General features: G+C 42.7%; 1 protein-coding gene across 1 annotated transcript in view; it reads left to right on the top strand.

Annotated features, from left to right (window-relative positions):
* The window catches only part of LOC140114520 (BOS complex subunit NCLN-like), a 37,914-nt gene that overhangs the window by 21,621 nt on the left and 1,661 nt on the right, over window positions 1-14,632 (top strand). Inside the window, exons 9-10 of the mRNA XM_072132713.1 lie at window positions 4,913-5,094; window positions 5,282-5,369. Of these exons, the coding sequence (XP_071988814.1) occupies window positions 4,913-5,094; window positions 5,282-5,369 (270 nt within the window). The remainder of the gene's footprint in view (window positions 1-4,912; window positions 5,095-5,281; window positions 5,370-14,632) is intronic.

Here is a 14,632-nt window from a genome sequence, read left to right as displayed (position 1 = left end):
CTACAAATATGGAATGTAACTACGGACACTATATACTACAAATATGGACTTTAACTACGGACACTATATACTACAAATATAGACTGTAACTATGGACACTATGGACACTGTATACTACAAATATGGACTGTAACTACAGACACTATATACTACAAATATGGACTGTAACTACAGACACTATATACTACAAATATAGACTGTAACTATGGACACTATGGACACTATATAATACAAATATGGACTGTAACTACAGACACTATGCACACTATATACTACAAATATGGACTGTAACTAAGGACACTATGGACACTGTATACTACAAATATGGACTGTAACTACGGACACTATGGACACTGTATACTACAAATATAGACTGTAACTCCGGACACTATGGACACTATATACCACAAATATGGACTGTAACTACAGACACTATGGACACTATATACCACAAATATGGACTGTAACTACAGACACTACGTACACTATATACTACAAATATGGACTGTAACTACAGACACTATGCACACTATATACTACAAATATGGACTGTAACTATGGACACTATGGACACTGTATACTACAAATATGGACTGTAACTACAGACACTATGGACACTATATAATACAAATATGGACTGTAACTACAGACACTATGCACACTATATACTACAAATATGGACTGTAACTACGGACACTATATACTACAAATATAGACTGTAACTAAGGACACTATGGACACTGTATACTACAAATATGGACTGTAACTACGGACACTATGGACACTGTATACTACAAATATAGACTGTAACTCCGGACACTATGGACACTATATAACACAAATATGGACTGTAACTACAGACACTATGCACACTATATACTACAAATATGGACTGTAACTACAGACACTATATACTACAAATATAGACTGTAACTAAGGACACTATGGACACTGTATACTACAAATATGGACTGTAACTACGGACACTATATACTACAAATATAGACTGTAATTCCGGACACTATGGACACTATAGACTACAAATATGGACTGTAACTACAGACACTATGGACACTATATACTACAAATATGGACTGTAACTATGGACACTACGTACACTATATACTACAAATATGGACTGTAACTACAGACACTATGGACACTATATACTACAAATATGGACTGTAACTATGGACACTACGTACACTATATACTACAAATATGGACTGTAACTACAGACACTATGGACACTATATACTACAAATATGGACTGTAACTATGGACACTACGTACACTATATACTACAAATATGGACTGTAACTACAGACACTACGGACACTATATACTACAAATATGGACTGTAACTACAGACACTATGGACACTATATACTACAAATATGGACTGTAACTACAGACAATAAATACTACAAATATGGAATGTAACTACGGACACTATGGACACTATATACTACAAATATGGACTTTAACTACGGACACTATATACTACAAATATAGACTGTAACTATGGACACTATGGACACTGTATACTACAAATATGGACTGTAACTACAGACACTATGGACACTATATAATACAAATATGGACTGTAACTACAGACACTATGCACACTATATACTACAAATATGGACTGTAACTACGGACACTATATACTACAAATATAGACTGTAACTAAGGACACTATGGACACTGTATACTACAAATATGGACTGTAACTACGGACACTATGGACACTGTATACTACAAATATAGACTGTAACTCCGGACACTATGGACACTATATACCACAAATATGGACTGTAACTACAGACACTATGGACACTATATACCACAAATATGGACTGTAACTACAGACACTACGTACACTATATACTACAAATATGGACTGTAACTACAGACACTATGCACACTATATACTACAAATATGGACTGTAACTATGGACACTATGGACACTGTATACTACAAATATGGACTGTAACTACAGACACTATGGACACTATATAATACAAATATGGACTGTAACTACAGACACTATGCACACTGTATACTACAAATATGGACTGTAACTACGGACACTATGGACACTGTATACTACAAATATAGACTGTAACTCCGGACACTATGGACACTATATAACACAAATATGGACTGTAACTACAGACACTATGCACACTATATACTACAAATATGGACTGTAACTACAGACACTATATACTACAAATATAGACTGTAACTAAGGACACTATGGACACTGTATACTACAAATATGGACTGTAACTACGGACACTATATACTACAAATATAGACTGTAATTCCGGACACTATGGACACTATAGACTACAAATATGGACTGTAACTCCGGACACTATGGACACTATATACTACAAATATGGACTGTAACTATGGACACCATATACTACAAATATGGACTGTAACTACGGACACTATGGACACTATATACCACAAATATGGACTGTAACTACGGACACTATGGACACTATATACTACAAATATGGACTGTAACTATGGACACTGTATACTACAAATATGAACTGTAACTATGGACACTGTATACTACAAATATGGACTGTAACTACGGACACTATATACCACAAATATGGACTGTAACTATGGACACTATGGACACTATATACTACAAATATGGACTGTAACTACGGACACTATGGACACTATATACTACAAATATGGACTGTAACTATGGACACTGTATACTACAAATATGAACTGTAACTATGGACACTGTATACTACAAATATGGACTGTAACTACGGACACTATATACCACAAATATGGACTGTAACTATGGACACTATGGACGCTATATACTACAAATATGGACTGTAACTACGGACACTATGGACACTATATACCACAAATATGGACTGTAACTACGGACACTATGGACACTATATACTACAAATATGGACTGTAACTATGGACACTGTATACTACAAATATGGACTGTAACTATGGACACTGTATACTACAAATATGGACTGTAACTACGGACACTACGGACACTATATACTACAAATATGGACTGTAACTACGGAAATTATGGACACTATATACTACAAATTTGGACTGTAACTACGGACATTATGAACACTATATACTACAAATATGAACTGTAACTACGGACACTATATACTACAAATATGGACTGTAACTACGGACACTATGGACACTATATACTACAAATATGAACTGTAACTACGGACACTGTATACTACAAATATGGACTGTAACTACGGACACTATGGACACTATATACCACAAATATGGACTGTAACTACGGACACTATGGACACTATATACCACAAATATGGACTGTAACTATGGACACTGTATACTACAAATATGGACTGTAACTATGGACATTATGGACACTGTATACTACAAATATGGACTGTAACTACGGACACTATGGACACCATATACTACAAATATGGACTGTAACTACGGACACTATGGACACCATATACTACAAATATGGACTGTAACTACGGACACTATGGACACTATATACCACAAATATGGACTGTAACTACGGACACTATGGACACTATATACCACAAATATGGACTGTAACTATGGACACTGTATACTACAAATATGGACTGTAACTATGGACATTATGGACACTATATACCACAAATATGGACTGTAACTACGGACACTATAGACACTATATACCACAAATATGGACTGTAACTATGGACACTGTATACTACAAATATGGACTGTAACTACGGACACTATATACTACAAATATGGACTGTAACTATGGACATTATGGACACTATATACCAAAAATATGGACTGTAACTATGGACACTATATACTACAAATATGGACTGTAACTACAGACAATAAATACTACAAATATGGACTGTAACTACAGACACTATATACTACAAATATGGACTGTAACTACGGACACTATGGACACTATATACCAAAAATATGGACTGTAACTACGGACACTATATACTACAAATATGGACTGTAACTCCGGACACTATGGACACTATATACTACAAATATGGACTGTAACTACGGACACTATATACTACAAATATGGACTGTAACTCCGGACACTATGGACACTATATACTACAAATATGGACTGTAACTCCGGACACTATGGACACTATATACTACAAATATGGACTGTAACTACGGACACTATGGACACTATATACTACAAATATGGACTGTAACTACGGACACTATGGACACTATATACTACAAATATGGACTGTAACTACAGACACTATGGACACTATATACTACAAATATGGACTGTAACTACAGACACTATGCACACTATATACTACAAATATGGACTGTAACTACAGACACTATATACTACAAATATGGACTGTAACTACAGACACTATATACTACAAATATGGACTGTAACTACGGACACTATGGACACTATATACTACAAATATGGACTGTAACTACGGACAATAAATATTGTTACGTTTCACCAGGTCCTTGAGTTTCCATATATGAATTATGGAGTGATATCTCTATGACCTTTCCTGTTACTCTATGAATTATATACTGGATGTGTTCTTTAGGTTATTTTCTGTTTTTATCAGTGTGAGATATTTCTAGATAAGAGTTTTTGGTCATGAATTCTGTATATTTAGCAGGAGTTTTTTATGCTACATATACAGGTTCTGGCCGTGTTAATATTTATGTTCTAGACTCGTTCGGTCGTGTCCTGCCCTCACGTCTGTGATTGGCGGCCTGCGTCTCTGTGGCCTCTCTTCTGGTTGGCCACGTCTGGAGGACACGTGGCTGGGGCAGGTGATGGATCCTCTCTTGGTCCTCTCTCCATCTCTCTGGTCGTTGCAGGTCGTCCAGTCGCCTTCGTTCCTTGGTGTAAACTTTTCGGTCGTCCATAAGAAGATTCATTTGGGGCAGAACCTCTTGGCCTGGGAGCACGAGCAGTTCAGCCTCCGGAGGCTCCCGGCCTTCACAGTCTCCCACCTGGAAAGCCACAGGACGGGGACGAGGAGCAGCATCCTAGACACCAGGTCTGTGCAGAGACGTGTTCACACTTTGCTGTTGTCTTCTCGATTATCTGGGGAATCTTCTACTTTTCAGACTTTCTTCCTCCTTCGCCCCATTTCTCGTCTTCACCTTCTTCTTTCCCTCCAGTCTGTTATGCGGCTACAACCAGTATGACACACAAAAAAATCACAAAAACTTTGATTTTTACAGATCCCGTGTAGATGTGAAAAAGCTTAGGAGAAACACAGAGATCCTGTGCGAGGCGCTGGCCCGATTCCTGTACAAAGACACCATGAAGGTAAGAAATCCAGTACCCGACTGAACCTGAGCGCTGAGCAGCCTCTGCTCTACATGTTCCAATCACACCTCACACTGCTGTGCTCTGTGCTCTCTGCAGCCAGTGTTATATATTATCCCTGGAGAGATGTGTAATCAGACCTCACACTGCTGTGCTCTGTGCTCTCTGCAGCCAGTGTTATGTATTGTCCCTGGAGAGATGTGTAATCAGACCTCACACTGCTGTGCTCTGTGCTCTCTGCAGCCAGTGTTATATATTATCCCTGGAGAGATGTGTAATCAGACCTCACACTGCTGTGCTCTGTGCTCTCTGCAGCCAGTGTTATATATTATCCCTGGAGAGATGTGTAATCAGACCTCACACTGCTGTGCTCTGTGCTCTCTGCAGCCAGTGTTATGTATTGTCCCTGGAGAGATGTGTAATCAGACCTCACACTGCTGTGCTCTGTGCTCTATGCAGCCAGTGTTATGTATTGTCCCTGGAGAGATGTGTAATCATACCTCACACTGCTGTGCTCTGTGCTCTCTGCAGCCAGTGTTATGTATTGTCCCTGGAGAGATGTGTAATCAGACCTCACACTGCTGTGCTCTGTGCTCTCTGCAGCCAGTGTTATGTACTGTCCCTGGAGAGATGTGTAATCAGACCTCACACTGCTGTGCTCTGTGCTCTCTGCAGCCAGTGTTATGTATTGTCCCTGGAGAGATGTGTAATCAGACCTCACACTGCTGTGCCCTGTGCTCTCTGCAGCCAGTGTTATGCATTGTCCTTGGAGAGATGCGTAATCAGACCTCACACTGCTGTGTTCTGTGCTCTCTGTAGCCAGTGTTATGTACTGTCCCTGGAGAGATGTGTAATCATACCTCACACTGCTGAGCTCTGTGCTCTCTGCAGCCAGTGTTATGTACTGTCCCTGGAGAGATGTGTAATCAGACCTCACACTGCTGTGCTCTGTGCTCTCTGCAGCCAGTGTTATGTATTGTCCCTGGAGAGATGTGTAATCAGACCTCACACTGCTGTGCTCTGTGCTCTCTGCAGCCAGTGTTATGTACTGTCCCTGGAGAGATGTGTAATCAGACCTCACACTGCTGTGCTCTGTGCTCTCTGCAGCCAGTGTTATGTACTGTCCCGGGAGAGATGTGTAATCAGACCTCACACTGCTGTGCTCTGGGCTCTCTGCAGCCAGTGTTATGTACTGTCCCGGGAGAGATGTGTAATCAGACCTCACACTGCTGTGCTCTGTGCTCTCTGCAGCCAGTGTTATGTACTGTCCCTGGAGAGATGTGTAATCAGACCTCACACTGCTGTGCTCTGTACTCTCTGCAGCCAGTGTTATGTATTGTCCCTGAAGAGATGTGTAATCAGACCTCACACTGCTGTGCTCTGTGCTCTCTGCTGCCAGTGTTATGTATTGTCCTGGAGAGATGTGAAATCAGACCTCACACTGCTGTGCTCTGTGCTCTCTGCAGCCTGTGTTATGTACTGTCCCTGGAGAGATGTGTAATCACTCCTCACACTGCTGTGCTCTGTGCTCTCTGCAGCCAGTGTTATGTATTGTCCCTGGAGAGATGTGTAATCAGACCTCACACTGCTGTGCTCTGTGCTCTCTGCAGCCAGTGTTATGTATTGTCGCTGGAGAGAAGTGTAATCAGACCTCACACTGCTGTGCCCTGTGCTCTCTGCAGCCAGTGTTATGTATTGTCCCTGGAGAGATGTGTAATCAGACCTCACACTGCTGTGCTCTGTGCTCTCTGCAGCCAGTGTTATGTATTGTCCCTGGAGAGATGTGTAATCAGACCTCACACTGCTGTGCTCTGTGCTCTCTGCAGCCAGTGTTATGTACTGTCCCTGGAGAGATGTGTAATCAGACCTCACACTGCTGTGCTCTGTGCTCTCTGCAGCCAGTGTTATGTATTGTCCCTGGAGAGATGTGTAATCAGACCTCACACTGCTGTGCTCTGTGCTCTCTGCAGCCAGTGTTATGTATTGTCCCTGGAGAGATGTGTAATCAGACCTCACACTGCTGTGCCCTGTGCTCTCTGCAGCCAGTGTTATGTATTGTCCCTGGAGAGATGTGTAATCAGACCTCACACTGCTGTGCTCTGTGCTCTCTGCAGCCAGTGTTATGTATTGTCCCTGGAGAGATGTGTAATCAGACCTCACACTGCTGTGCCCTGTGCTCTCTGCAGCCAGTGTTATGTATTGTCCCTGGAGAGATGTGTAATCAGACCTCACACTGCTGTGCTCTGTGCTCTCTGCAGCCAGTGTTATGTACTGTCCCTGGAGAGATGTGTAATCAGACCTCACACTGCTGTGCTCTGTGCTCTCTGCAGCCAGTGTTATGTATTGTCCCTGGAGAGATGTGTAATCATCCCTCACACTGCTGTGCTCTGTGCTCTCTGCAGCCAGTGTTATGTATTGTCCCTGGAGAGATGTGTAATCAGACCTCACACTGCTGTGCTCTGTATTCTCTGCAGCCAGTGTTATGTACTGTCCCTGGAGAGATGTGTAATCAGACCTCACACTGCTGTGCTCTGTGCTCTCTGCAGCCAGTGTTATGTACTGTCCCTGGAGAGATTTGTAATCAGACCTCACACTGCTGTGCTCTGTGCTCTGTGCAGCTAGTGTTATGTATTGTCCCTGGAGAGATGTGTAATCAGACCTCACACTGCTGTGCTCTGTGCTCTCTGCAGCCAGTGTTATGTACTGTCCCTGGAGAGAGGTGTAATCAGACCTCACACTGCTGTGCTCTGTGCTCTCTGCAGCCAGTGTTATGTATTGTCCCTGGAGAGATGTGTAATCAGACCTCACACTGCTGTGCTCTGTATTCTCTGCAGCCAGTGTTATGTACTGTCCCTGGAGAGATGTGTAATCAGACCTCACACTGCTGTGCACTGTGCTCTCTGCAGCCAGTGTTATGTACTGTCCCTGGAGAGATGTGTAATCATCCCTCACACTGCTGTGCTCTGTGCTCTCTGCAGCCAGTGTTATGTATTGTCCCTGGAGAGATGTGTAATCAGACCTCACACTGCTGTGCTCTGTATTCTCTGCAGCCAGTGTTATGTACTGTCCCTGGAGAGATGTGTAATCAGACCTCACACTGCTGTGCTCTGTGCTCTCTGCAGCCAGTGTTATGTATTGTCCCTGGAGAGAGGTGTAATCAGACCTCACACTGCTGTGCTCTGTGCTCTCTGCAGCCAGTGTTATGTATTGTCCCTGGAGAGATGTGTAATCAGACCTCACACTGCTGTGCTCTGTGCTCTCTGCAGCCAGTGTTATGTATTGTCCCTGGAGAGATGTGTAATAATACCTCACACTGCTGTGCTCTGTGCTCTCTGCAGCCAGTGTTATGTATTGTCCCTGGAGAGATGTGTAATCAGACCTCACACTGCTGTGCCCTGTGCTCTCTGCAGCCAGTGTTATGTATTGTCCCTGGAGAGATGTGTAATCAGACCTCACACTGCTGTGCTCTGTGCTCTCTGCAGCCAGTGTTATGTACTGTCCCTGGAGAGATGTGTAATCAGACCTCACACTGCTGTGCTCTGTGCTCTCTGCAGCCAGTGTTATGTATTGTCCCTGGAGAGATGTGTAATCATCCCTCACACTGCTGTGCTCTGTGCTCTCTGCAGCCAGTGTTATGTATTGTCCCTGGAGAGATGTGTAATCAGACCTCACACTGCTGTGCCCTGTGCTCTCTGCAGCCAGTGTTATGTATTGTCCCTGGAGAGATGTGTAATCAGACCTCACACTGCTGTGCTCTGTGCTCTCTGCAGCCAGTGTTATGTATTGTCCCTGGAGAGATGTGTAATCAGACCTCACACTGCTGTGCCCTGTGCTCTCTGCAGCCAGTGTTATGTATTGTCCCTGGAGAGATGTGTAATCAGACCTCACACTGCTGTGCTCTGTGCTCTCTGCAGCCAGTGTTATGTACTGTCCCTGGAGAGATGTGTAATCAGACCTCACACTGCTGTGCTCTGTGCTCTCTGCAGCCAGTGTTATGTATTGTCCCTGGAGAGATGTGTAATCATCCCTCACACTGCTGTGCTCTGTGCTCTCTGCAGCCAGTGTTATGTATTGTCCCTGGAGAGATGTGTAATCAGACCTCACACTGCTGTGCTCTGTATTCTCTGCAGCCAGTGTTATGTATTGTCCCTGGAGAGATGTGTAATCAGACCTCACACTGCTGTGCTCTGTGCTCTCTGCAGCCAGTGTTATGTATTGTCCCTGGAGAGATGTGTAATCAGACCTCACACTGCTGTGCCCTGTGCTCTCTGCAGCCAGTGTTATGTATTGTCCCTGGAGAGATGTGTAATCAGACCTCACACTGCTGTGCTCTGTGCTCTCTGCAGCCAGTGTTATGTACTGTCCCTGGAGAGATGTGTAATCAGACCTCACACTGCTGTGCTCTGTGCTCTCTGCAGCCAGTGTTATGTATTGTCCCTGGAGAGATGTGTAATCAGACCTCACACTGCTGTGCTCTGTGCTCTCTGCAGCCAGTGTTATGTATTGTCCCTGGAGAGATGTGTAATCAGACCTCACACTGCTGTGCTCTGTGCTCTCTGCAGCCAGTGTTATGTAGTGTCCCTGGAGAGATGTGTAATCAGACCTCACACTGCTGTGCTCTGTGCTCTCTGCAGCCAGTGTTATGTATTATCCCTGGAGAGATGTGTAATCAGACCTCACACTGCTGTGCTCTGTGCTCTCTGCAGCCAGTGTTATGTACTGTCCCTGGAGATATGTGTAATCATACCTCACACTGCTGTGCTCTGTGCTCTCTGCAGCCAGTGTTATGTATTGTCCCTGCAGAGATGTGTAATCAGACCTCACACTGCTGGGCTCTGTGCTCTCTGCAGCCAGTGTTATGTATTATCCCTGGAGAGATGTGTAATCAGACCTCACACTGCTGTGCTCTGTATTCTCTGCAGCCAGTGTTATGTATTGTCCCTGGAGAGATGTGTACCCCTGATCTGCACCTGGTTCTCCTATAGCAGGGGTCGGGAACCTATGGCTCGCGAGCCAGATGTGGCTCTTTTGATGGCCGCATCTGGCTCGCAGCCAGGGCCAGGGCCGCATCTAGAACTTGGATTTTTAAAAAAGCCTCGCTTCCCCCCTCCCTCTCGCGCTGCAGACATAACATTACTGCAGCTGATGGCCCGATGCATGGTCATGTGACCGGAGCCCAGTAACTGCGTACATACCAATGACGCTCCGGTCACATGACCAAACACTAAGTCTGCCGGGACCTCGTGCTGCTGGAGCTGTGCCTGACCCTCTCCTGCAGCATCCGACTGTGTGAGGAGGGGGGAGGGGCTGCAGCTCATGTCTGCCGGGATCCAGCTCAGAGAGCAGACACTGAGCTTCCTGTGCAGCCTCTGTACAGACCCCTGCACTGATATCCTGGGGGATCTCCACCACAGGCTGTAAGTGTATAAAATTAACTGTTAGTGGGTCATATGTATTGTACTGTATGCATGTATGTGTGTGTGCAGTATCAGTGGGTCATATGTATTGTACTGTATGTATGTATGTATGTGTGTGTGTGCAGTATCAGTGGGTCATATGTATTGTACTGTATGTATGTATGTGTGTGTGTGTGCAGTATCAGTGGGTCATATGTATTGTACTGTATGTATGTATGTGTGTGTGTGTGCAGTATCAGTGGGTCATATGTATTGTACTGTATGTATGTTTGTGTGTGCAGTATCAGTGGGTCATATGTATTGTACTGTATGTATGTATGTGTGTGTGTGTGCAGTATCAGTGTGTCATGTGTATTGTACTGTATGTATGTATGTATGTGTGTGCAGTATCAGTGGGTCATATGTATTGTACTGTATGTATGTATGTGTGTGTGTGCAGTATCAGTGGGTCATATGTATTGTACTGTATGTATGTATGTATGTGTGTGTGTGCAGTATCAGTGGGTCATATGTATTGTACTGTATGTATGTATGTGTGTGTGTGTGCAGTATCAGTGGGTCATATGTATTGTACTGTATGTATGTTTGTGTGTGTGTGTGCAGTATCAGTGGGTCATATGTATTGTACTGTATGTATGTTTGTGTGTGCAGTATCAGTGGGTCATATGTATTGTACTGTATGTATGTATGTGTGTGTGTGTGTGCAGTATCAGTGTGTCATGTGTATTGTACTGTATGTATGTTTGTGTGTGCAGTATCAGTGGGTCATATGTATTGTACTGTATGTATGTATGTGTGTGTGTGCAGTATCAGTGGGTCATATGTATTGTACTGTATGTATGTATGTGTGTGTGTGTGTGCAGTATCAGTGGGTCATATGTATTGTACTGTATGTATGTATGTTTGTGTGTGCAGTATCAGTGGGTCATATGTATTGTACTGTATGTATGTATGTGTGTGTGTGTGCAGTATCAGTGGGTCATATGTATTGTACTGTATGTATGTTTGTGTGTGCAGTATCAGTGGGTCATATGTATTGTACTGTATGTATGTATGTGTGTGTGTGCAGTATCAGTGGGTCATATGTATTGTACTGTATGTATGTATGTATGTGTGTGTGTGCAGTATCAGTGGGTCATATGTATTGTACTGTATGTATGTATGTGTGTGTGTGTGCAGTATCAGTGGGTCATATGTATTGTACTGTATGTATGTTTGTGTGTGCAGTATCAGTGGGTCATATGTATTGTACTGTATGTATGTATGTGTGTGTGTGTGCAGTATCAGTGTGTCATGTGTATTGTACTGTATGTATGTATGTGTGTGTGTGTGTGCAGTATCAGTGGGTCATATGTATTGTACTGTATGTATGTATGTATGTGTGTGTGTGCAGTATCAGTGGGTCATATGTATTGTACTGTATGTATGTATGTGTGTGTGTGTGCAGTATCAGTGGGTCATATGTATTGTACTGTATGTATGTATGTGTGTGTGTGTGCAGTATCAGTGGGTCATATGTATTGTACTGTATGTATGTTTGTGTGTGTGTGTGCAGTATCAGTGGGTCATATGTATTGTACTGTATGTATGTTTGTGTGTGCAGTATCAGTGGGTCATATGTATTGTACTGTATGTATGTATGTGTGTGTGTGTGCAGTATCAGTGTGTCATGTGTATTGTACTGTATGTATGTTTGTGTGTGCAGTATCAGTGGGTCATATGTATTGTACTGTATGTATGTATGTGTGTGTGTGCAGTATCAGTGGGTCATATGTATTGTACTGTATGTATGTATGTGTGTGTGTGTGTGCAGTATCAGTGGGTCATATGTATTGTACTGTATGTATGTATGTTTGTGTGTGCAGTATCAGTGGGTCATATGTATTGTACTGTATGTATGTATGTGTGTGTGTGTGCAGTATCAGTGGGTCATATGTATTGTACTGTATGTATGTTTGTGTGTGCAGTATCAGTGGGTCATATGTATTGTACTGTATGTATGTATGTGTGTGTGTGCAGTATCAGTGGGTCATATGTATTGTACTGTATGTATGTATGTATGTGTGTGTGTGCAGTATCAGTGGGTCATATGTATTGTACTGTATGTATGTATGTGTGTGTGTGCAGTATCAGTGGGTCATATGTATTGTACTGTATGTATGTATGTGTGTGTGTGTGTAGTATCAGTGGGTCATATGTATTGTACTGTATGTATGTATGTGTGTGTGTGTGCAGTATCAGTGGGTCATATGTATTGTACTGTATGTATGTATGTTTGTGTGTGCAGTATCAGTGGGTCATATGTATTGTACTGTATGTATGTATGTATGTATGTATGTGTGTGTGTGTGTAGTATCAGTGGGTCATATGTATTGTACTGTATGTATGTATGTGTGTGTGTGTGCAGTATCAGTGGGTCATATGTATTGTACTGTATGTATGTATGTTTGTGTGTGCAGTATCAGTGGGTCATATGTATTGTACTGTATGTATGTATGTATGTGTGTGCAGTATCAGTGGGTCATATGTATTGTACTGTATGTATGTATGTATGTGTGTGCAGTATCAGTGTGTCATGTGTATTGTACTGTGTGTGTGTGTGTGTGTGTGCAGTATCAGTGGGTCATATGTATTGTACTGTATGTATGTATGTATGTATGTATGTATGTGTGTGTGTGCAGTATCAGTGGGTCATATGTATTGTACTGTATGTATGTATGTGTGTGTGTGTGTGCAGTATCAGTGGGTCATATGTATTGTACTGTATGTATGTATGTATGTGTGTGCAGTATCAGTGGGTCATATGTATTGTACTGTATGTATGTATGTATGTGTGTGCAGTATCAGTGTGTCATGTGTATTGTACTGTGTGTGTGTGTGTGTGTGTGCAGTATCAGTGTGTCATGTGTATTGTACTGTGTGTGTGTGTGTGTGTGCAGTATCAGTGTGTCATGTGTATTGTACTGTGTGTGTGTGTGTGTGTGTGCAGTATCAGTGGGTCATATGTATTGTACTGTATGTATGTATGTATGTGTGTGTGTGTGTGTAGTATCAGTGGGTCATATGTATTGTACTGTATGTATGTATGTATGTGTGTGCAGTATCAGTGTGTCATGTGTATTGTACTGTGTGTGTGTGTGTGTGTGTGCAATATTAGGCAACATGCACATTAACATGGGGGCATTTTGCAGGCCACAAACAATGGGCTTTGTCCCATTGTCTACGACCCATCTGATAACGGCGGGTTGAGTGGTAGTATTCTCGTAAATGTCCATAGTAAATGACTGTGCGGGATACAAAGACGGCAGGTCTTACTCCTGTCGTCTTTGCATGTATGAGGAGGTTCTGCAGAAGCTGAGGCTTGTGTGTAACAGTGTCTCTCCATGCTGTACTAAGCCACCACTGGACTGAAACAATGGTAATTCCCTGTAAAATAAAAACTAGATAATTTATATTGGAGCTTGTGATGCATGTTTCTTCTGCGCAGGCCTGATAGCTGCCCCTCTCTCATCATCGGGTGGGAAGAAGACAGATCCAGTCATGCACATTAAAAAGAAGCCAGAGTGCTGGACGAGATGTTATGGATTGCAAGCTCGAATGTAAATTCTCTAGTTTTTATTTTACAGCAAATAACCATTGTTTCAGTCCAGTTGTGGCTTAGTACAGCAGTACTAGTCAGTGTCCCTTTAAACATATTGTACGGCTCTCGCCAAATTATATTTTAAAATATGTGGCGCTTATGGCTCTCTCAGCCAAAAAGGTTCCTGACCCCTGTCCTATAGGCTACTCCCAGCCAACCAGCTCTGCTCCGTGCTGTAGTGGGTGGAGCCTGTGCACTCCCTGGGC

This window comes from Engystomops pustulosus, chromosome 1, assembly GCF_040894005.1.
Source record: "Engystomops pustulosus chromosome 1, aEngPut4.maternal, whole genome shotgun sequence".
Classification (NCBI taxonomy): Eukaryota; Metazoa; Chordata; class Amphibia; order Anura; family Leptodactylidae; genus Engystomops; species Engystomops pustulosus.
Note: the sequence above shows the minus strand (reverse complement) of the source record. Positions and strands in the feature narration are given on the sequence as shown.